The sequence below is a fragment of the Trichechus manatus genome, unplaced genomic scaffold (genome assembly GCF_000243295.1).
Source record: "Trichechus manatus latirostris isolate Lorelei unplaced genomic scaffold, TriManLat1.0 scaffold00015, whole genome shotgun sequence".
In the NCBI taxonomy this organism is placed as follows: domain Eukaryota; kingdom Metazoa; phylum Chordata; class Mammalia; order Sirenia; family Trichechidae; genus Trichechus; species Trichechus manatus.
In genome coordinates, this window is record NW_004443951.1 from 23505315 (window position 1) to 23529288 (window position 23974).

The following is a 23974-nucleotide window of genomic DNA, read 5'->3' on the forward strand; positions in this document are numbered from 1 at the left end:
GCCCACTCAGCCCCGACCTGGTCCTGGTCTCTACCCCCGCCGTCTCCCCGCCTTAACCTCGCACCCGCCCAATCGCCCACCCTCATTTTCAGTTTTGCCTCTCTACCTCCACCCCACTCTCAACCACGTCGCCACCTCCACCCTCACGCTCACTGCTGCCCCCAACCCCACTGCAACTTGGCCAGGTCCGGCGGGTGTGGGGGTCTGGGAGACAGACATCCCCGCCTGGGGTTGCGGGGCGCCCGGCCCATGGCTTCAATTTCTACAGCCATCCAGCCCCCAAGGTGCTAGGCTTTCCCCGATAAACTTTCCCGGACCCCCCCCCCCCAATTCTGGTTGGCACACCCGTCGAGGGGCTGAGAGAAATGGCGCGCCTCCTCCCCATTTCCGCGTCTGCGGGGTCTCCCCTTCCCTGCCTTCGCCCATTTTCTCCGGAACGGAACCCTCGCCCCCGCTGGAGCCGCCCTCAGACTGCGGCCGCCACCCCCTCCCCAATTGTCTCCCTCCTTCGGCGCTCCGGGCTAGTAGGGGGGCCAGGTGGGCGGGAGCCCAGGGCGGGGGTCCCACGCACGCTTTGCAGAAGGGCTCGGGTAGGGGCTGGAGAGAGCTTAGTGACGGGGAGGCGGGGGCAGGGGTTGTGCCCAGGGGCGGGGGAGGCAGTGTCACCGCCGGGCCCCGCGCTGCCACGTCCCCCTTGGTTCCCACTCCGCGCCAAAGTGCCCTTTCCCGCGCCCTCCTGCAGCCGAGCGCCCGGGCTGCGGCAGCGGCGGCGCTGGCGGCAGGATCGCTACCGGCGACCGAGTCGAGGAGGGGGCAGACCCGGCGGGTGCGGCGAGTCCCGAACTTCGCTGTGTCTGGCTGCAGCTTGCCGACCGCGGAAGGCATGCAGTCCTTGGAGGGAATCTAGTCCCCAGTGGGGGCCACTGGCCTCAACTGTTTTCCCCCCATTTTACCCCGTGCATCTGAAGCTCTGCTTTAGCTACAGCCTGGAAAGTTCCGTGTGCCCGGGTGGGGACGGGTCCAAACGGGTAGGCCTGGAGCTGCATTTTCATTTAGTCCGGAGGCTGACACCCCGCCGGGGAGAAGACCTGAAACACCTGCTGCCAAGGCCTGGACCCAGGGCATCTCAGGCTGGGAGCGGTTTTGTTTTTTTGTTTTTTAACCACCGATTGAACCTCTGAAGGGTTGGCCTCAGCAACCCCAACACCCAGTGCCCTCTTCTTGGAGAGTGCCCCTCATCCTCTGGCAGGCCAGTGAGTGGTGAGCTTTCAGGCTCACTTTGGGCCCCAGCATCTTGTGAGCCGAACCCCACAGACCGTGTCGTTCACCCCTTAGTCGCGGAATGTTGAGGTTCCCAAGCAGGGGGGTCGCCCTGAGCCAGGCCCGGCTCTCTCTTCCCGACTTGATCGGACCTTCTCGTGTTCTCCTAAGAGCCATAGCCGCCGACACCCAGAGAGGGGCGCCCGCGATGCACGCGCCTGGGAACTTGGTCTTGCTCACACCCACACCCACCAGAAAGCTGTGCACATCAATGCCGCTGGTCACCCAGACTTGCCACATGGGCAGTGGGGGGATCTTCTCTATCGGCCGTCAGGCCTCTCTGAGGTTTGTCCTGGTGAGGCTCCTGCTCTAGTTTGGCTGACCCAGAACCGCCTGGATCTGACTTGAATTGTTTTTCTGGCTAGATTTGTCCCTGCCCCTTGGGTATGACAGGCCTCCGGGGAGAAGAAAAAGGCCAGCTCACCCGAGCTTGCACACTGCTCCGCGGTGCTTGAACCTTGCTTTTTAGAGATTCATTTACTGTCAGCTCTTTGGTCAGTAGAGAATTTGGGGGGGGACAGGGTTTGGAGGAGGGAGTAGTTGTGCTGTGGCTTCCGGAGCTTCCAATGCATTTCTTTTTAAAAGCCTTTCCCACATTTCAGTGTGGTGTTTCAGGTTCGGATTATCCCATAGGCAAGGTAAGCACGGGCTTACTTGTGCTTATTTAATCTATAGTGTGAAATTGTTGACTGTAGATTAGTAAGTAAGCACAAGTAAGCCTGTGCTTACCTTGCCCATTGGGTCATCCACCCTGTCAGGGATTATAAATTTGAAAAGAGGCTTTGATTCTGTAGCAGGGTGCTGTGGGATTGGGAGAGAGACAAATGCCAGTCATACCTAGAAGCAGAATCTTTGATGTGCTGAAAAATGTGAAATTATTCACTACAGATGATCTGGCAAACATGGTAAGCAGGGTGCTTACCTTGCCTACTTGATAATCGGTCCCTGTACTGTTTGGCCTTGCAGGCAGCAGAGATTTGGAAATGGACTTGGTGACAGATGATCAGCACGATTTGGCACATCAGAGGGGAAAGCACATTCATTTCGTGTCCTCTTCACACTATTGACTTTAAAAGATGTTCAGGACTGAACAGTTACCCTTCCTGGCCCAGTGGTGACTGGATAAAATGAATATAAGGATTTGAAAAGGGGGAGCTTTCTCATTTACCTTTACCCTCTTCCCCCAGATGCCTCTACCTGTGCACTGCCTCTTCCCCACCCCCGCAAAAACCTCCCCAAAAACCCAGGCTCCTTACTTTCCTTACTGTCAATCAATCAATGGCTCTCCCTATTGGATATTTCCCCTTGTCCTATAAACAGAAAACAAGTCAACAAGACTTCTTGGTCCCATTGACCTTTTGTTAGCTATCATCCCATCTCTTTTTTAAAACAATTTCTATATGTACAATTCAGTGATATTGCTTACGTTCTTCAGGTTGTGCTACCATTCTTGCTATTCTTTTCCACATTATTCCATCACCATTATTTTAAACTCACTGCCCCCTAAGCTTCCCATCTAACTGTTCGAGTTGCCGTTATCAATTTGATTTCACATTCTCTTTCTCTTTTACAATCAACTCTCTTCAAAGGGGGTCTTCGGCTCACTTTTCTACTGCCATTCACTCCCTTTAGTCCAGCTGCTGTCCCAGGACTCCACTGAAACTTTTTAGAAAAGATCACTGTTGATCACCCTAATTGTCAAATACATTGTACTGTCCTTCTCTTCCTTCACTTCTCTGTGGCTTGGGACACTTTGGATCCCTCCTTTTTAAATTCCCATTCCCAGGCTTCTAGGACACCATGCTTTATTGATTTTTCTCCTACCTCTTGACTGATCCTTTTTGGTCCCTAATAGTAGCATTTATTCCCCTCCCTTAAATATGGGGATGTGCAGAATTTTATTCCTTGTACTTTTCCCCATTTCCTTTCACCACTCCCTGCATGAGCTCATCGATGCCCACTCCTTCCACTACCATACTCTGAAGCTTCCGGATATATCTCTCCTGCCAAGACATTTGGCCTGATATATGTCTACTGGCTTCCTAGCCCATAGAAGCTCTGGATCTAGACAGCCCATATATCTAGCTGACTCTTGGACATCTTCACCTGGATGTTTCCCTTCCAAAGCAAACTCATTAGCTCTTCTCCTAAGCTTCCAGTATTCCCTATGTATTGGTGATACCTGTAGCCCAGTTACCCAACCCAGGAACCTTAGGCTCATCCACAGCTTCCTTTTAGTGACTTCCCTTATTAGGTGGTCATCAAATTCTGTCAGTTTTATACCCCATTAAATAGTTCTCAAATCTAGCTACTTTTCTCTGTGGATTAAGAAGCTCTGAGCATTGAAATGGTTGTGTTGCCTGCCATCTCCTAATAAATAATTCAAAATAAAAGCAATATTAAACTGTAAAATAAGTATAAGGATTCCTGACAAAGTTCTGGTTTTTCTCATGCCAACCACGTTGTGACTTAAAAAAAAAACCCAATAACCAATTATTTTTTAAAAAATTTCTCCCGCTTTGCTCATTACCTAAGTGCTTGGTTAGTTAGTCTCTTGCACACAGGCGCACTGGCTGTGCTCAATGTTTTTATTATAGTACAAATGGAATTGTATTAAAAGTGCTTATTTGTTGACCTCACATGTTAAATTGTGAGCTTCCTGAAGGCAGGGACAGTGCTTTATTACTCTCAGTACCCCAGCTCCCAGCGCAGGGCCTGGCATAGAATTGGTGCTTGATAAATGGTTAAATCAGTGCATCATTTTTTTTATTTTTATTTTTTTTCCCTTAGACAGTTTTTCAGGGGCTGATAAGGATAAATCAGGAGTTTCAGAGGTCCAGCAAGGCAACTAGTTTGCAGAGGTAATAAAATCACAAAGATACCTGCTTCCCAGTAGCTTTTCCCTCAGAACTAAATGCTACAGATTGGTAAGGAAGCTCTCTAGATTATCTAGAACCAGTGCAACAACAAGCCTTCGGCATCCCCACCCCCAATGGAAAGGCATTTAACTGCTCAGTCGCCAATGTATGTATGGATTTGAATTTCCATTTGCAGTTGAGCTGTGGGTTTACGGTTTTTAAAAAAATAAGCTGACTACAGAGAACAGTACTGACATAATTAGCATGGTGGGTGTGTGGTTTTGTTGAGGTGAGGCTAGAATAATGTGCAGGGGGCCTGGAGAACCAAACTGTGGGATCTTGAACACTGCAGAGTTTGAGTTTGTCCGAAGAACCAGCAGGTAGCTTCAGCAGCATTACCTTGACCCATGTGCCCAACCTGCCTGTTTCATTGTCATTGCCAGCAGGATTAAGGGAATCTCATTGCTCAGCAGAGTCAGATGTTCCTTGTCTGGAGACTAGCTGATCTCAGACCTTTCCAAGTCTCAGGTTCCCACCTTCAAAAGGGACAAGTAAGTCCTGAATTGTGGGAAAGGTTAGAAATAAGGTGTGCCACAAACCCAGCACAAGACCTGCCTCATTGACCGTGCCCATTAAATGGACGCTGGGGCTGAGTAGGAACACGGAGGACAAAGGAATCAGCCAGGGAGTCTTGTGCCCTCACCATGTCCTCACCCGCCTACCATGCTCAGAAAGCTGTTCTGGGCACCCAGGGGCATGACACTAATAGCTAGTGTTCACTGAGCACTCACCACTTACCCAGCACTGTTCCAAGCACTTTCATGTATGAACTCAGTCCTCACAGCAACCTAGTAAAGTCGGCAATATTATTATTCCCATTTTATAGATGAAGAAACAGGTTCAGAGAGGATACATAATTTATCCATAAAACAAGTAAATGGCCAAGCCAGGGTTTGAACCCAGGTCTGCCTGACTCTAAATCCCTTACTTGTAACCACACTGCTATCCTACTTATCAGGGGACCCAGCTGGTGCCACATCCCTGGAACCCTTCTGCCCAGGCTGCCTTCCTCCACCTGGTTCTTCCCATTGGGCTGCCTGCCCCCATCGGTTATGCTATGCTGGTTTTGGCACTTGAGGCCTGAATCCCCAACTTCCTTCTCTTCAAGCAGCCATCATCCATCCATCTCCACTAGCTGCAGAGCTGTCTTTGGTTTCTAGCCCCAAATGCCTGTCTAGACTGAGCTCTGCTGTGGGATCTCACAACTGCACGTGTTTCCCCTTTTGTAAAACTTGTCATGACATATTGGAATTTCTTATTTAATGAGGTGGTGTCTTAGTTATCTAGTGCTGCTATAACAGAAATACCACAAGTGGATGGCTTTAAGAAACAGAATTTATTTTCTCAGGGTTTAGGAGGCTAGAAGTCTGAATTCAGGGAGTTGGCTCTAGGGGAAGGCTTTCTCTCTCTGTGGGCTCTGGAGGAAGTCCTTCAGCTCTTGTTTCCTAGTTCCTTGGAGATCTACATGTGGCTTGGCATTTATCTTCCTCTCATCTCTGCTTGCCTAATCTGCCCTCTTTATATTTTTTAAGAGATTGATTCAAAATACACCCTGTACTAATCCTGCCTCATTACATAACCAAAGCAATCCATTCCCAAATGGGATTATAACCACTGACATAGAGGTTAGAATTTACATTACATACTTTTTAGGGAACACAATTCAATCCATAACAGGTGGAGTCTGTCTTCTCTAAAGGATCATGAACTCAGGCAGGCAAGGCAGTGTAATCCAGCTCATAGCACATAGTAGTCACTTAGTAAACACCTGTTGAGAGGATCAGAGGCTGGTTATCTGGAGTCCAAGGTTCCTTTCCCTCACACCACCCTCTTGGACATTCCCAAGGCAGTTGGGGGCTGGGAGGAGTGGGAAGAGGTGAAGAGGCATCCCCAAGTGGGGAATAGCCCCAGGCCTATCTGCCAAAGGATCTCACCTCTCATCAAGGATATAAGAGCTAAGTGTGTACCTGGGTGGGAGAAGAGAAAAGAAAACACAGAGTCTTATCTGAACTGACTCAATGGCAACTTACAACAATTACTACTACTATTACTACTACTACTATGTTCTACTTGCTTTCTGCACCAGCCTTTTAGAATTACAAGATAAATAATCTAAACACTATGCCACTCCAAGATGTCACTATATGCAACAGCGAGAGTCTTTCTTTGGTACTGCCATTAAAAGCACACCCCTTAGAACCTGGCTGACTCATCCAACCCATCAACCCATGTCAGTGCTCCTCTTCCTAGAAGGGTGAAGAGGAGTACCCTCTAGCGCCCCCTAGAGGTTGGAGAATACCACCAACACTGCCGTCCCTGGATTTCTCTCCTTGGGTGGGATATGGCCTCCCAACCCCCCTGCTTTGCCTGCTTCCCCAACAACAGGGGAACATGTGGCTGAACCTGCAAATGGAGGATTATTCCAGAATCCTCAGACTCACAGAGACCCTGCCTCAGGAATCACTGGCTTTAAATGAACTTGGCTGTCTCTTGGGCCCACAGAAAGCAAAGGGTGAGCTGGAAAATGTGTGTGTTTCTCAACCTAAAAATGAGGATGTGGTTGCTAGAGCTCTTTCCTGGCTCTTGTCAGTCAAGGGAAACAAAGGAAACTCATATTTATTTTCTCCCTGGACTGTTGAGAGCCCACTCCCCATGGACTATCTTTCACACTCTTCCTTTAAAGATGAGACTGTATTTTCTTTTCTCCCACCCAAATACACACTTAACTTGGTGGGAGGTGAGATCCTTTGACTTTCTCAGGTAGCTTCAGGGAACATGAAGAATGGTCATGTTCCTGTATACAGTCACAAAGGAGAACTTTGGCCAAGCAGGGGATGAGAGGAGGGAGATGGAATGGAATATGAGGAGGTGAGATTGGAAAATAATGATAATTTGAGATAGACTAGGATCAAGTAGGGAGCGATGAGTTGGAGTAGGATCAAGAGTGGGTTGGTATGTACTAGTATGGAATAGATAGAATGAATTGGAATGGATTGAGATGAACAGTGAGATGGTACAGGATAGAATGGAGTGAGATTGCATGGTTTGGGGTGGGATTTAGAGCATAGGATGTAGGGTATTCAGGGGATTGATTGGGATGAGATTAGATGAGATGGAGTGATAATGGGGTTGAAATGCGCTGGGATGGTATATGATAGCTTGGATTAGGATGGAATGGGATAGGATGGGAGCCCTGGTGGCACAGTTGTTAAGAGCTTGGCTGCTAACCAAAAGGTTGGCGGTTCTAATCCACCAGCTTCTCCTTGGAAAATCTGTGGGGCAGTTCTACTCTGTCCTATAGGGTTGCTATGAGTCGGAATTGACTCAACAGCAAGGGGTTTGGTTTTTGGTTTTACAAGATAGGATTAGATGGGTGGAGTTGGGCCAGAGTAGAATGAGATAGTTGGGATTTGGTGGAGTGGACGCAAGATGAGATGGGAAGGTGGGTCAGGATGTATTTGGATGTATTGGGGTGGTTTGTGTTGCACGAGTTGGGATGGGATACTGGAAAATGTGGTGGAGTTGTATGGCCAGTTGACTATGAGGAAATGGAAAATGAAGGAGGGCACCAGAAACAGCTTCACCTGATTGTAGCATCTTCTTCTCCAGAGCTCCTTGAGCTTTAATCAGTTTCTTGGTTGCCTGAACGGTGACAGTTCTAGCAGATAGGAAGTCCCCACCAGCCCTCGGTCCTGCACATGGATCCTAAAATGCTGGAGGAGAAGTTGGAAGTGCTGTGTGGCCACCACCAGGGGCCCTATCAGACAGATGTGTCAGACACATACCAGGAGCACTGGAGCAGGTCATGATAAGGCCAATAAGAGAGAAGGGGCACTGTCTCCATCCTGGAGCTAGTGGGGTGGGTGAGCCCACAAAAAGCAAAGCCCTGGGGCATTTGGGGGGCCTCCTCACTGGAACTGCCTTTTACTTTCTACCTATTTTTTTTTTCTATACTGTTGGAAAATTTTAAGCTGAATTGTTGTCTAAGGGGATGTCAGTCCTATCCTTGAAAATCATCATTACAAGGAACTTTGATGATGCTAAAAATAATGTATGGATAGTTAAATTACTGAGATCACCAAGATAACTCTTAGAAATTTGTTTGAGAATCTCCTGTGTAGTCTAGAGCAGAAAATAAGAGATCATGTTGCGGCACAAATAACTTCCTCCTTGCCAGTGTCTAATTTATACTCAATTAGGTGCAGTTATAATCCAGAAACCTCAAAAAAACGATGTGTCCACCTTGTAGGTTTTTTAATAGAAAACAGAATAAGTCCTGTTATTAAGTAGCTACATCTATTGATTGATTGAAAGTAAGCGCGTGTGACTGTTTTAACTTCAAAGGGAGAAAGCAGAGACTTTGAAATTTAGACCATTTGAGATACAAGTGTATTATCAGAGAATGCACAGACGTTTTGTGCAAAATGATTGATGGTCCTTTCTAAGATGAGCAAGTGTGGTAGAGTGGATCAGGCCTCAGGAGGTTTGCATGCGGGTTGTTGCCTGACTTCTCCGCCTTCCCCCACCCTGTCCTGAGTCTTCCTTACCGTATTCTTACCCTCATTGCATCCTACATCCCTATTTCAGGGGTGAGATTCAAGATGGAGAGAGGCTCAGAGATTGGGTGAGGGTTGGTAATGAGCTGTGGGTGTCTGGCACATTACTTGACAATAAGAAGGAGGCGATAGTTTGATGATTTCTTTTCAGGCCACGTTAAAAAGTTCCTAACATGAAAGCAGTTATCTCAAATGATGCCATCCGCTTCTCCCAGGGACCTATGTGACTCTGCCATCCTAGTCCTTGTTATATGTACTGTTCTAGAGGGGCAGATCCATGACAGATCTGGGCTGTGAGGCTTGGGAGTCAGGAAACGTGTCTTGCTGCCTTGTTCCTGCCCCTTACAACTTATGTGACTGTGAGTGAATCATTTCATCTTCCTGGGCCTCCATTTCCTCACCTGTAAAATAGGAATGGAGTCCCTGGGTGGCGCAAATGGTTAAGTACTCGGCTCCTAACCAAGAAGTTGACAGTTCGAGTCCATCCAGAGGTACCTCAGAAAAGAGGCCTGGTGATCTACGTCTGAAAAATCAGCCACTGAAAACGCTATGGAGCACAGTTCTACTCTGACACGTATGGAGTTGCTGTGAGTTGGAATTGACTCAGTGTCAACTGGTTTGTTTTTTAAAATGGGAATAATAATAGCCACCTTGTCTATGTAATGCTAGATTTGGAAGCTCTTTGATCAGTAACAGAAAATAGGAGCCAGAAATACTAAAACAGGGTGGAAAAGGTTACTAGCCTAAGCCCCATCCCAATGGCAGATCCTGCCCAGTGGCCATTCTGCCTTGGCTTTCTGGCAATGGGAAGCATAGCCTACCTGGCGGTGCTTCAAGCAGGAAAAGACCCCAGGGTGAAGGAATATGGACTCACTGAGCTTTCTGGTCCTCATCCATCCTTGGCCTGTGTGGTTGCTCCTGAGAACTGGAAAGGGAGGAAACAAGCAGTCCTGAATTCTACCCATCAGACATCCTGGCTGCAGCCATCTTCCTACCCACCCACCACTGGGAAGCAGCACTGTCAGTTCCCTCTGGGAGAGGTGACTGCTCTGGCTTAACCTTCTCACATGCATCCCTCCAGGGGACAAAATCTGCATTGAGTCTTTGTGAGGCTTACTAGTTGCTGTCAAGTCATTTCCAACTCCTGGCAACCCCATGTGTGTCAGAGTAGAACTGTGTCCCCTAGGGTTTTCGATGGCTGATTTTTCAGAAGTAGACCACCAGGTCTTTCTTCTTAAATGCCTCTGGGTGGACTTGAACTACCAACCTTTCGTTAGCAGCTCTGTGTGTTAACCATGTGTGCCACCCAGGAATTTTTGAAGTACAGCAAGATGGGCAATTCCCCACATTCAAGGACCGCTGGGATTCACATCTCCTATGACATTTTGTTCCAAGAAACATGGAAAGAGGAAAATGCTGCAGGGATAGTTTTCCTGAGCCATGTGGAAGGCACAGCTGGATGTTTTTGTTTCCTGTTTTTTTTTTTCCCAATGTCAGGTGCTTAACATTGAATTAATGCTACTGTCCGTCCATAGCACTTTATGATCCCCAGCCTGTGCAAGGCTCCTCTCTTGTTTTATTTTAATTTTTTCCTCCTTTCCTCCTCAATCTCCAAGGCTATTATTGCCCTCCCCTCATAGGTACCTAGTACTTTAATATAGTTGATCTATGTCTTAAAGTATGCACAGACCCTTATAAAATATGTAGCGTTGTTTTGTGTATTTTTGATTTACATGAATGGTATTGAACTATAAATTTTATCTGGTTTCTACTTTATTTACTCAACACCATATTTTAAGGCTCTAGCCGTGCTGCTGGTGGGCGTCTAGCCTGTAGTTTCTAACTGAAATTTAGTTGCCTGATGACTTGTTCATTCATCACATTTGATGTATCTGTTTTCCTGGGGAGAGACCCCTGGCTTGTCTCTTAATTCCTAACCACACACGAGGTTCTAAGGAACATCTTTGTACTTGCCTTCTTGGGACCCTATGTGAGAATAACTCCATGCTATACAAACCAAGGATTGGGATCCCTGAGTTAACATGGTAATTTTCTATGTTCTGCCATACTGCTTTCCAGAATGGCTGGAAAGTGCACCATTTCCAGAATGGCAACCAAAAGTGCACAAGAGTTTGTCTTCCCACATCCTCACCAATACCTGATGTTATCCAACTTTCTAATGTTTGCTCTTCTTATGTGTTTAAACTGCCATCTCGTTGTTTTTCTTTTACATTCCTCTGTTTACTAGGGAGTCTGAATATCTCTTGTATGCTTATTAGCTGTTTGAGCTTCTCTCTTTGTGAATTGCCTTTTCGTATCCTTTGCCCATTTTCTAATTGGATTTCCTTTCTTAGTTTTTAATTTTTTTGGTTGGTTTACAGAAGCTCCTTTGACCTTCCAGATATTGCCCGTGGTTGGTTTTAGAGATTACAAATAACTTCTTCCAATCTGCCATCTGTATTTTGTTTATGGCATCCTTCTTGGGGCAGAAATGCTCTTGATGTAGTCAGATCCATCCATGTTTTGTGGAAGGCAGAAGGTGAGACTTATTGGGGGGCTGATGAGCTGAGGAGGGTGTTAGGTTCCCAGGACATGCTGCGTTTGAGCCTTTGCTGGGCTGGCACTCTGTTGGAGCACTTTGAGGAGGCCCAGAACCTTCCTGTTCATCCCAGGCTCCCAAATCCTGCAGGAGGTCTCTCTTCTGGCTCAAGGCTCTGTGTTTCCTGAAGACCCACTTGTGAATTACTTGATGGGTGATACATAGATGAACCATTTAGAGAATGTGAGGGATTACTCAGTCCTTCAGCAGGCCTGTGCCGGAAAATGTCCTGGGGTAGCACAAATGGTTTGCACTCGGCTACCAGCCAAAAGGTTGGCAGTTCAAACCCACCCAGTGGTGTCATGGAAGAAAGGCCTGGTGTCTGATTCCATAAAGATTACAGCCAAGAAAACCCTGTGGAGCTTAATTCTAGTCTGCAGCACACGGGGTCACCATGATTCGGAATTGACTCCATGGCACATTTCCTGTACTCTGTCCCCCATCTCCTCAGAGAGGGTGAACATTGATAGAAATGTCACAGTGGCAATATCAGAAAATTTTTATCAAGAATGAAAATAAAAATAGCGAATCTACCTGCTTGGGTATGACTCAGAGAGTCATTTCAATCCACCATCGTGTGAGAAGACCTACCATATTCTGCCTCGTCTGAGCCTTGTGTGTCTCCTAACATTTTCATTACTCTGCCCCTTTCCTTTCTCCTCTTCTTCTCTTCCAGCCTCCTCCACTTATCTTTCTCCAATTTTCCTTCTCTGTTTCCCTCTCTCCCTGCCCTCTTAGGCACTCCCCTTTTTGAAGGTTAAGCCTTCCAGGTGATCAGCCATTCTCACCCTTCTGTTTAACCTCTGGTGATCCTGTGTCTTGACTATGCCTGAGAATGCACAAAGGAAAGGTGTGGATACTGGGTGGCTTTGGAGGAAGGCTGCTGCCTCCACTTGCCAGCTCACATGACGGCTGCCATTTGCAGCACCGCCTCCTTGTTCCCCCGTCCCTCTCCCTCTTTATTATCTGCCCCGTGCGCTGAGGAAGCCAGGACCTGTTCCCAGAGGATGTGGCACCCTAGAGGTGGCCCCAAGGGCGACCAGATTTGTGGTGATGAGATTAGGCAGCCCCCAAGAGGAGACTGGGAACCACTCTCCCCACAGGTCTGCATTAGCATCCCTGAACTGCTAAATTCACTTAACCAAAGACCTGTTGGTAAGGGGCAGCCTTGACAGCTGAGAGCTCCTAAATCACCAAGTCCTTCCACTGCCCCCGGATTTGTTAGGTGAGAAATCAGGACACTCCGGGGAGTCTTATCCTCAGCTTCCTCCACTGTGCTGATTCGCATTAGTCTAGATTTAGTACTTGCCGAAGAGCGGATGCAAAGAGCTGAAATGCCATTTTCCTCTGGCTGGTTGGTGGGAAGCAGCTGGCATTTTAGGACAGAGGCAAAGCAGGCTAAGATAGGGTCAGCCAGCCTGTCTGGGCTGAAGGTGGGCTCTGGGAGGAAGCTTCAGAGGGGTGGGACCCAGGAGCCCCATGCCAGCTCTCACTTTGTTCAGGCAGGAGGAGGAGCCAGCTCCGAGGGGAGGGTGCTGGGTAGAGGGGCCCTAGCCCAGTGGAAGAGCATTGGGAGCCTACAGCCCCAGTGAGGAGCTCAGCAGGGAAACTGAGGCAAATGTCCAGTTATGCTAAGGCAGGAAGTACACTGGCAGGAAAAGACTCTTGGAGGCCCAGGGATCGCATTCATTCTTTCATTCAAAAGGTGCTAAAAAGGTGCAGGGCGGGGCGGGGGGTAAGGGGAGATTCCAAGACCAACTGAGTTTAGCAAGTGGTTGACTACTAGCCAAAAGGTTGATAATTTGAACCCACCTAGAGTAGAGGCAGGCCTGCGACCTGCTTCCTAGAGGTCACAACCTTGACAACCCTATGGAGCAGCTCTACTCTGCACACATGGCGTGGCCATGACTTGGAGCTGACTTGACAGTAGCTAACAACAACAGTAACAGGCCCTTGGTTTCCAACCTGTGGTCCAAGGCCTCACCGGGAAGCTTGTTAGAAATGCAGTCTCTTAGGTGCCACCTGACCTATCAAATCAGAATCTGCGTTTTAATAAGATCTCCAGGTAATTCATGTGCCCAGGAGAGTCTGAGAAGCACTAGACTATGCACTCTCTGTGTACAAACTTTGTAATAAGGCCAACCTGGGGCAAATCCTGGCTCTAGTTCATTCTGGGCTGCAGTTACTGTGTTAGTAAAATAGGGCAAAAATCCTGACCTCATGGTCGTCCTTGTAAAGTGGCTGGCTCACAGCTTTCCTGCCTTTTTGCCCTGATGAGGTCATGCCACCCTGAAGGCAGGGGCTTTGTCTGTTTTGCTCACCATTGTGTCCTCAGCATCTAGAACAGTGCTTGGAACGTGGTAGATGCTCAATAAATATTTGTTGAATGAATGCATGCTCATCAAGTGTCTGTCAGATCAAACTGAACACTTTGGAGGCTGCTTTCCGTAGTGTCAAAGACACAGTGGGGTTTTCTTTTTTGGTTGCTGCGCCAAATTATGACAGGTTTCCCAAGGTGAAGGATTGCTGAGCGGCTGGGGCCAGGGGTGGGAGGAGTTTTCGATACAGAGCAATAAGATAGCTGCCCTGTATCAGCCTGTGTTTCCAGAAGATTCTATTATTGCTGCAATCTTTGTGTTGAAAGCTCTTAAAAAAATTAAATATTATGGGAGATGCAACCCATTAATACCTTAGTACGAATGAACTGTTTAGTCTGGAGACACTAGGGTAAAGTAGGGTGTTGAGAGGGTAAATATGTGTGTATCTTGACCTACCCCAACGCCTGTGGGTCTCAGATTTCGAGCCAAAAGTTAATCTGACCTAGTCTTGCTCCTCTCTTTCGTCTTGATGCAGCCCCTTGCTAGCCTCTCCCACTCTGCTCAGTCCCTGCTGTATTCTGCCCCTGGTTCTGAACCACTCTGGACTGCAGGCTCTATCTTGGGACTGTTCTCATCTGTGGGGCGGCCTCATCCACTCACTGTCCTGAACAATCTAGTCTCCTACTTCACCACAAAATTGACACTAAAGGAAACAGCTGCTTTACCTTGCTGTTGGATTTGTGTAGGGATGTGCGGAGGACTGTGCCCCGCGTTACCCAAGAAAGTCACTGCCACAGTTGGCATCCCTGCCCCCCATCTCTCTAATGTCTCCCTCCGCTCTGTTTCCTCCCCATTAGCCCATAAACATGCTTCATTTTCATCTTAAAAATACACTCAACAACACCCGTCCCTTGACTCTGCACCATCCTTTGGCTATCACCCTGTCTCCCTCCTTTCCTTCCCAGCCATGCTTCCTGAGAGAGTGTCTGCCAATTCATTTCTCAGCTTCATTTGTCATCTGGCTTCCACCCTACCCACTCTGGGGGAAGTGCTCCAGCCGAGGGCACCACATGACTTCCTATTTACCAAATCCAAGTGTCTCTCTTGGCTTCCAGACCTTCTCCAGTCTGGCCACAGCCTGCCTCTTGACCTCCCGTCTGTCCTTCCCGCTTGCTGCCCCTTCTTCAGCATCTACCTCTGCTCATCACTTCCTCCCCCTTAAAATTTGCTTCAGTGTTGGTGTTTCCAGATCTTTGGCCTTAGCCCACCTCAGTTTTTTTATTCTACATTTCATTTACTCCTGTGGCTTTAACGCAACTATCTAAATGCTGATAATCCTCTAATTTAGGTCTCCAACCAAGACCTTGCTCCTGAGCTCCAGACTCACATACCCATCTGGATGGCGCATGGGCTCCCACGCTCAGCACGCCACAAACTGAACACTTCGTTTCTGTTATCACCTATATGTCCCAGCTCTGCCTCCCCAGCAATTTTTACTATCCCAAGCGTTTGTGTCCCACCTCAGTGCATTGCCCCCCGACCATACATCTTTCTAAGCCAGAAACCTGGAAATCAATCTTGAATTCTATGCCCACTGACTCCCTTTCATCTACTGGTAACCAAGTCTTGTGGGTTCTACCTTCCAAATAATTCTCAAGCCTGCCCCCCGTTTCCCTGCACCCTCACTGGTGCTGCTATGCCTCAAACCTCGTTCCTTTTCTCCTGGACAGTTATGACACAACATGCCTTGCAACTGCATTAGCCTTCCAGCTGGTCTCCCCCCATCCATTCTTGGCTTCCTCCAATCCATGGTCCACACTTCAGTCAGAGAGACAAGGGGAGTGGCTTTCTTCTCTGGGAGGGAAGAGGAGGGGTGAGACCAAGATCAACGAGAGAAACTGATACCCACTGAAGGAGTAGCAAAGAATCTGAAGCTCTAGGGATAAGAGTGAGCCTTGGAAGCTATTTAAACTGATATGCCACTAAATCCCCTCCCTTCTGGGGCTCAAGTTGATGGGGGACAGTTCCTGATTGATGGAATGTAACTACAAAGAAGGAGCCCTGGTGGTGCAATAGTTAGGCACTTGGCTGCTAACCGAAAGGTTGGTGCTTACAACCCACCCAGCGGCTCTGCAGAAGAAAGATGTGGCAATCTGCTTCCATAAAGGTTACAGCCTAGGAAGCCCTCTGGGACAGTTACTGTGTCACACGGGGTGACTATAATTTGAAATTGACTCAACGACAACTACCTAACAACAACAAGAAGGACAAAGAACACTAGCTGTATGGAAGGGGAAGTTCTGATTCATTTATTAATAGCTGGACATGTGCCCGATACCCTCAAATCACAGATCTTTTGGTACATTATGTTGGAGAACATGGCTTGGGCCTGAGGCCCAATAACGCTTTCCAACTTGCACTGTGGATCTAAATCTGGGGCAATGTGCACTTGGGAACAAGTGCAGAGTTAGGGCTGTAATGGAGTCTGTAGGGCACACTCAGAGCTCAGTTTCCCAATCAGCTGTAGGGATGAGATTGACGATAGGCTTGCTCTCCTCCTCCAGTTTCAAGCAGAGCAGGGGCATCTGGAGGACATGCCTTGCCGGTCAGTTCAGTGACCCTGTTGTTAGTTGCCATTGAGTCATGGTGACCTTATGTGTAGCAGAACCAACCATTGCCTGGTCATATGCCATCCTCACAATTGTTGGTATGTTTGAGCCCGTAATTGCAGTCACTGTATCATTCCATCTCATGGAGAGTTTCTCTCATTTTCGCTGACCCTCCACTTCAAACAGGATGCCCTTTTCTAGTGATTAGTCTTTCTTGATGATGTGTCCAAAGGAAGTGAGCCCAAGTGTTGACATCCTCACTTCTAAGGAGCATTCTGGCTGTACTTCCTCCAAGACTGATTTGTTCCTTCTTCTCGCAGTCCACAATCTAGTCAATATTCTTCACCAACACCACAATTCAAACGCATCACTTCTCTCTCTGTCTTCCTTTTACACTGTCCAGCTTTCACATGCATATGAGGCAACTGAAAAGACCTTGGAGAGAGAGGCAAACTGCCTTCCCAGCCCTCCCTAGCGTGGGGGGAAAGGGCAGCCCCCTCTTCTCTGTGTGCTGATACTTTCCCAGGAAGGGGGCATCTTTCTCTCCCTCCCTCAACACAACTCAGCTTTGTAATGATTAGGAACACATTCCCATTCTCTGAGTTCCTCCCAAGAACCTTGGGTTTCCAGGCACTATTTCCACCAGACTGCATTTATTAAGAGGGACATGAATTCTTTTCCCGTTTTTATTCCTAAAAGACATAAGTAACTGCCACTTGTGATCAGGATTGTTGGCACTGATCAGCACTCCCCTACCCCCTAAGCAGGAAGAGTTACAGGAGACTCTGCGAGGAGCTGCAACAAGGGTCATTAAGGTCCCCAGCTTAGCGCAGATCTGCCCTGTGGCAGCCCACCCACAGACGAGCAAACTCATGTGAGAAAGGGGCCACATGCAGAGGACACATGGCCCTACTTCAGACCTCTCCTCTCACCTGTTACCCAGCCTCAGCGCCTCTTCCCACCCTCTTCCTTTATCCTTCGTATGTTGCCTGGACTCAGTGAGATGTGAGACAATAAGATATGTTTACTTTCCTAACTTGGGTCGTTCTGTTACTTGGCCCTGGGAAAAAGCCTCTTCTTGAGACCTCATTCTTACTCCCTTTATCTAAGATTGAGCCTACCTCTATTCATTCCCCAAAATGCACCTCATTTCAATTTCCCCTTTCAAAGCAATGGACAGCCTTGCCAAGGGGGGAATGTTTCTCATGTAGTTAAGCAGAGGAGCAGGGGAAACCGACATCCCTTAATTGTCAAGCGACTGGGGTCCCTGGAAGGCCAGCACTCTGTCCTGCCAATCAGAATGGGCAGAGGGCAGTGTGACCTCACTGATTGGGAATCTTTCCAGCCCAAAGCAGACACTTGGCGTGTATTTGGCCTATGCATTTTGATCGTGGATAAATGCATTTTCTGTTAGGCTCTTTGAAATATTGAAAATAGCTCACAAACTCTCATTACTGCCTTTGAAGACCCATAGGGTTCTGGGAACCCCAGGCAGGGAACACTGATCTTGTCCAATTCCTCCTCTCCACTCTAACCACCATTCTCCCCTCTGTAGTTCTCTATAGGAACCAACTGAGAGAAAAACACAAAAGGAGTCAAATGGAGAGATCAGAATGTCGGCTTTATTACTGATAAAGCTGATTGGAGAATGTGATTTGGGATATAAGGCCAAATTGGCTGGCTAATATATCCCTCTTGAATTAGAAAAATTTACCCTCCCATTCATCTGCACAAAGGGACATGCTCAGGCCTCCATCACATGAACGAACCCTGCTGGGTAAGTTTAGGGAGGACAGAGGCAGCCTGGGACTGAGCTGAGTTTGCTATTATTGCCCCTAAACTCACTATTTGGACAAGTCCTTCCTCCTCTCCCAGTACTGGGAGAGAGTGAGGTGGCAGAGAAAGACTGGACAAATAGATGTGCCACTGGTGCTGTGCCCTCTGGGGCGTAGACTGGGGATTCCCTCCCCTCTATGGAAACATCAGGTCCCTGGGTGGCACAAACAGTTTCGCTCTGCTGCTAATCTAAAAGGTTGGTGGTTTGAACCTACCAGTGGTACCTTGGAAGAAAGCCCTGGTGATCTGCTTCCATAAGATTACAGCCATTGAAAACTCTCTGGAGCATAGTTCTGCTCTGACACACGTGGGGCTATCATGAGTTAGAATCGACTCAACCGCAACTGGTTTTTATGGAAATCATTGAGCACAGCATTTGGCACATAGTAGGTGCTCAGTAGGTCCCTGGGTGCAGAAATGGTTTGTGCTTGACTACTAATCTAAAGGTTGGCAGTTTGAACTCCACCCAGGGGCACTGTGGAAGAAAAGTCTGGCCATCTGCTTCTGTAAAGATTACAGCTAAGAAAGCCCTATGGAGCAGTTCTACTCTGTAACACACATGGTTGCTGTGAGTCAGAATGGAGTCAACCGCAATGGGTTTGGTTTTTGGGTTTTATGGAAACACGAGGAGCAGGGTGAGAGTGTTCTCTCTTAACATGGCTGTGATGGATCTGGACTGAGAAGTCAGCATCGCTGCAGGCCCGGGTGGCGTGGGCAGGCAGGGCCTGTTCCACAGTAGCGCCCCACCCACCTTGGGCTCAGCTGTAGATACCAGAAGACTTGGAGGTTTCTCAAAGCCCTTATCCAGGCTGAGAGGAGATGCTGACTAAGACGTTGATCCTCTGCCCCGCTTATCTCTGTGACATATTTAAATAAGAAAATAAATTGTCTGTTTTTTTCCCCTTCATTGTTCCCTGGAAGAGTCAATGGAGAATGTGCTTCATCCAGGTGAATGGTTAGGAAATGGGACCGCTGTTTAAAATGCACCAGCTCTGAAGTCAGACCTGATTCTCCTTGGTTAACTCCGTGATAGGAACTGATGTCAGATTAGGCCTGGGCCCCATACATTTTCTTTGCAGTTGAAGAGCCAAAACTGAATGGAATAATAGGTCCAAGGCAAGAGGAGCAGGCTGGGAATGACAGAGCAATTTACTAGCATAAGGCAGTAGCAATGCCAAGACTTTTTCCTCCCTTCCTCTCTCCCTCCTTCCCTCCCTCCCTCACTCCCTTCCTTTTTTCCTCCCTCCCTTCCTCCTTTCTCCTGTGCATCCAGCCAGCCATGCATCCATTCAACAAAGTTGTATCAAGCTCTCACTTTGTGCCAGGCACTGTGCTGGGTTCTGGGATGTAGAGTTGATGACAGACGTGATATTTGTCCCTTCCCCTAAGCCTTCATTCTTTGTAACATGTCACCCCTGGGGAGGTCAGATAATTAAACAGATAATTTAAATGCAATGTGATTCGTATCATGGAGCCCTGGTGGCACAGTGGTTAAGCCTTGGCTGCTAACCAAACGGTCGGTGGTTCAAACTCACCAGCTGCTCTATGGGGCAGTTCACTCTGTCCTATAGGGTCACTATGAGTCGGAATCAACTTGGCAGCAATGGGTTTGGTTTGGGTTTCAGTAATTAGTATCATCACAGAGTTTGGCATGGGGCTGGGATAGGCGTTATGGGAGCACTGAAGAAGGGTAGGAATCCAGGGAAATGGTGTAGAGGTGGGGGATAGGGAGCAAAGGGATAATATCAAGGATGACTTCTTGAAGGCAGTAGTGTTTAAACTGAGACATAGAGGTCTAGCAGGGGTTAGTCTGGGGAGGATAGAGAAGAGTAAACAGTGGCTTCTTTACCTGGTAAGGAGGCCTGGTGGCGCAGTGGTTAAGTGGTTTACCTGGTAGTTATTGGTAAGGAGTCCCTGGATGGTATAAGCAGTTAAGTGCTTGGCTGCTAACTGAAAGGCTGGAGGTTTGAGTTCACCCAGAGGTGCCTTGGAAGAAAGGCCTGGAGATCTACTTCTGAAAAATCAGCCATTGAAAACCCTATGGAGCATAGTTCTACTCTGACATACATGGGTCGCCATGATTCAGAATTGACTCAGTGACAACTGGATTGGGTTTTATTGTGGGTAATGTCCTGGAAGGCTGCTCCTGTGGGGTGAACGTGTGCTGGAACCTGCTAGATGCCTGTCCTGTTCTGATTCTGCTTACCTTGAGCCCCTCACTGTACTGTGCAGGGTGCCTAATATGCATTATCATATTCGGCCGTCACAAAATCCTGCTGAGGTAGGTACTATCATTATTCCTGTTTCATAGACAAACTGAGGTTTGGGGGAATGAAATAACTTATCTAAAGATCACACAGGCAAGAGGGGATGGAGCTGGGACTGTTTCCGCCCTGTATCACTACCTAAGTTAGAGTCTCTAGGTAATGTTTCTATTTCTGTACCACCATAGCACACAGCACCAGATCCCGAGACAGAATCCAGCACTGGCACTAATCACAACATCGTTTCTATAATAATAGCAGCAATAATATTATTTTCACGTATGGAGTTCCTACTATGAGCCAATGTGCCAAGCTATTTATTTATATATCATCTACTATAAGTCTTAACAACTGCTCTGTAAGATAGATGGCATTATAATCGCCATTTTGCAGATGGAGAAACTGACGCTCAGTGACATTAAGTAACGATTCAAGGTCATGCATAGCTGGTAGGATCTAGAACCCAGGGCTGCATAACTCCAAAGCCCATGCCACTAAGGAGAACATCGTGGTTTGAACCCACTCAGAGGCACCTTGGAAGAAAGGCTTGACGATCTGCTTTCAAAAGGTCACAGCCATTGTAAACCCTATGGGGCAGTTCTGCTATGCACACATGGGGTTGCCTTGAGTCAGAATTGATGGCAACTGGTATTTTTTTTTTTTTTTTGGATATGATTTTATACAAGAAAGTGGAGAGGGATCGTTCTCATCCCCCATCATGCCCTGCAAATGTTCCTGCCACTTGCAGCCCCCAGGTTCCTCATTTGTATAAAGGGGGCAGTCATTCCTCCCTGCATGGAACAGAGATGTTGGCAAGCTCACCTGGGCCTTGCAAAGACTGAATTCCATAGGGGTTGTGTGGTGCTTGCAGCCGAACTCAAGCTGTCATCTCCTGAGGGGCCGGGTGTCTGCCCAAGAGGAGACTGAGGGGATAGAGAGCAGTCATTTCTGGGCCCTGGCTCCAGGGACAAGTTGTCTCATCTGATCATTCAGTAGCATTTCCACGTTGATGTGGAAGGATAATAACCTGTCTGGAGACTGAGGGGGGAGTGGGGACAGGATGCTCCCATCTCTTTCCTGAAGGTCTTGGCAGCAAAAGAAAGGTGCAGAGAAGCTGCTTGGGACGCTGCATGACTCACATGCTGGGCGAACATTTATGGGCCTGGCCCTGTGCAGTGTTACGCAGGTGGACGGGCAAGCATCGTCGCTCCTCTAACTAGCTTACACCCTAACGGGGCAGGCACACATGGAAGCAGTCACACTACAGTGTGGTGCCCAGAAACCCGCTGACATCCTCAAAGCCACGTTTTCTCTCTTTTTCTCTCCCCACACATCAGTCCATCAGCAAATCCTGTCATCTCTACTACAAAATTATCCAGAAGCCAGCCTCCTTGCACAACCCTCACCATAACCTTTGAGCCCAAGCCACCATCTTGTTTTGCTTGGACTGGTGTAGTAGCCCCCTCACTGGTTTCCCTGCTTCCGTGCTTTCCTCTTGCCTTTATTTGCCAACCCAGCAGCTGGAGATCTTTCAAAAATGTTAGTCAGAGCATTCATTCCTGTACTGAAAATCCTCCAATGGCTCCCATCTATTCAGAAATAATTCAAGGTCATTTCCATGTTCTTCTTCCTCCTGGTTTCCTCTCTGACCTCGTCTCCCTTGAGTCTCCCCTGGCTTAATCTGATCAAGCTGCTGGCCTTCCTACTGTTCTCAGACATACCAAGCGTCTCTCACAGGCAGACCTTGGGCTCCCTGTATCCCAGAGGGCCACAGGCCTCACTTGGTTGCTCCCATCAACTCTTGCTCAGATGTGCCGTCCTCAGAAAAGCCTTCCAGAATCCCTTATCCACAGTAATGTCCTCCTTCACTTCCCTTTGTGTGAGGGTTCTTCATAGCCTAGTTTAACTGCCCAAAACTTGGGATCAAGGAGCTTGTCTGTTTTTTTCTCTGCTGTATGCCCAACTCCAGAATAGTGCCTCATATAGTAAGGCTCGATGGATATGTGTTAGATGTTGAATGAAGACAGAACCACGGCTTACTGAAGACCAGAAATGGCACAATACATCCATTGTGGGTGGTAGAGTCACTGTTGGATGAGGTGACATTTGAGGTGGAACTTACAGGAGCAGCAGTCAGTTTCCTGGGGAAGAAAAGAGGTATTCCAGGAAGAGGCCCCAACACTTCAGAAGGCCTGTTATTTTCAGGAACAGATGAGAAATTCAGTGTGGTTGGAGTATGCTTTGTGTTTATTATGACTGAGGCTGCAAGAAATGAGCTTGGAGAGGGAGTCAGGCTTTGGAGGAGGGGAAAAATGTGGTCACTCCTTGTGAAGGGTGTAAGAGCATAGACTCTGGAGCCTGACCAGCTGGGTTCAAATCCCACCCCTGCAGGAAAAACATGTAAGTCACCATTTGAGGCGACTGTTAAATCAACACTTATTGTTGTTAGTTGCCATTGCTTCAGCCCCAACTTACGGTGACTTTACGTATGACAGAACGAAACGTTGCCTGTTCCTGCACCATCTACATGATTGTTGGTATGTTTTCGTCCATTGTTGCAGCCACTGTGTCTTTCGAGGGCCTTCCAACCTAGGGAGCTCATCTTCTAATACTATAGCAGACAATATTCTGTTGTTATCCATGGGGTTTTCATTGGCTAATTTTTGGAAGTAGATCATCAGGCCTTTCTGGAAGCTCCACTGAAACCTGTTCACCATGGGTGACTTTGCTGGTATATGAAATACCACTGGCATAGCTTCCAACATCATAGCAACATGCAAGCCATCACAGTAGGCAAACTGACAGACGAATGGTAGAATCAACACAGGATCTTGGAAAACAGTGCCTGGGGTGTTGTTAAAAGCACAGGTTGAAAAGTCAGAGAGACCTATGCTTAAATCCTAATCCCGCTAGATACTAGCCTGGGCAAGAAACTTAATCTCTTTCAGCCCCAGTTTTCCCATCTCTAAAATGAGAGCAATAATCCCTAACTCACAGAGTGTTTGTAGCGATGCAGGGAGATGGTGTACATGAAGCACTTACCTAAGCCTGGCTTCACAAGTGGTCGTGGTTGCCAGGGTGATGGGGCCTGCTGAATCCTGGGGATCAGAGGTATTGGGAGAAAACTTGCTCTTTATGCTCCTGGTAGGGCTGCAGTTGTTCTCTAGACATTTACCGGGCCCTTGCCTGGCTGCTAACCAAAAGGTTGGCAGTTCAAATCCACCAGCTGCTCTTTAGAAACCCTATGGGGCCGTTCTACTCTGTCCTATAGGGTCCCTATGAGTCAGGTGGATTCGAGTAGATGGCAATGGGGTTTTTTTGTTTGTTTGTTTGTTTTGCCTCCAAGGGGGTTCTGCCCTGCCATGCCGTTACCCAGAGACACTGCACTCCAAATTTAGGTCCACAGAAGGCTATGCTCCTTCCTGCCTCTGGGCCTTTGCACATGCTGATCTCTTGGTCTGAAGTGTTCTCGACCCTTCAACTCATTAACCACAGTTACTCTGTCGCATCTTGGCTCAAGGTTCTTTTCCTCAGAGAAACCGTTTTGGACCGAT

At 47.8% G+C, this 23974-nt stretch overlaps 1 protein-coding gene across 1 annotated transcript in view; it reads left to right on the plus strand.

Moving 5' to 3' along the window:
• Positions 1-23974, plus strand: part of CSMD2 (CUB and Sushi multiple domains 2) — a 752464-nt gene that overhangs the window by 198 nt on the left and 728292 nt on the right. Inside the window, exons 2-5 of the mRNA XM_012554226.1 lie at positions 11-185; positions 354-524; positions 743-881; positions 1432-1615. Of these exons, the coding sequence (XP_012409680.1) occupies positions 11-185; positions 354-524; positions 743-881; positions 1432-1615 (669 nt within the window). The remainder of the gene's footprint in view (positions 1-10; positions 186-353; positions 525-742; positions 882-1431; positions 1616-23974) is intronic.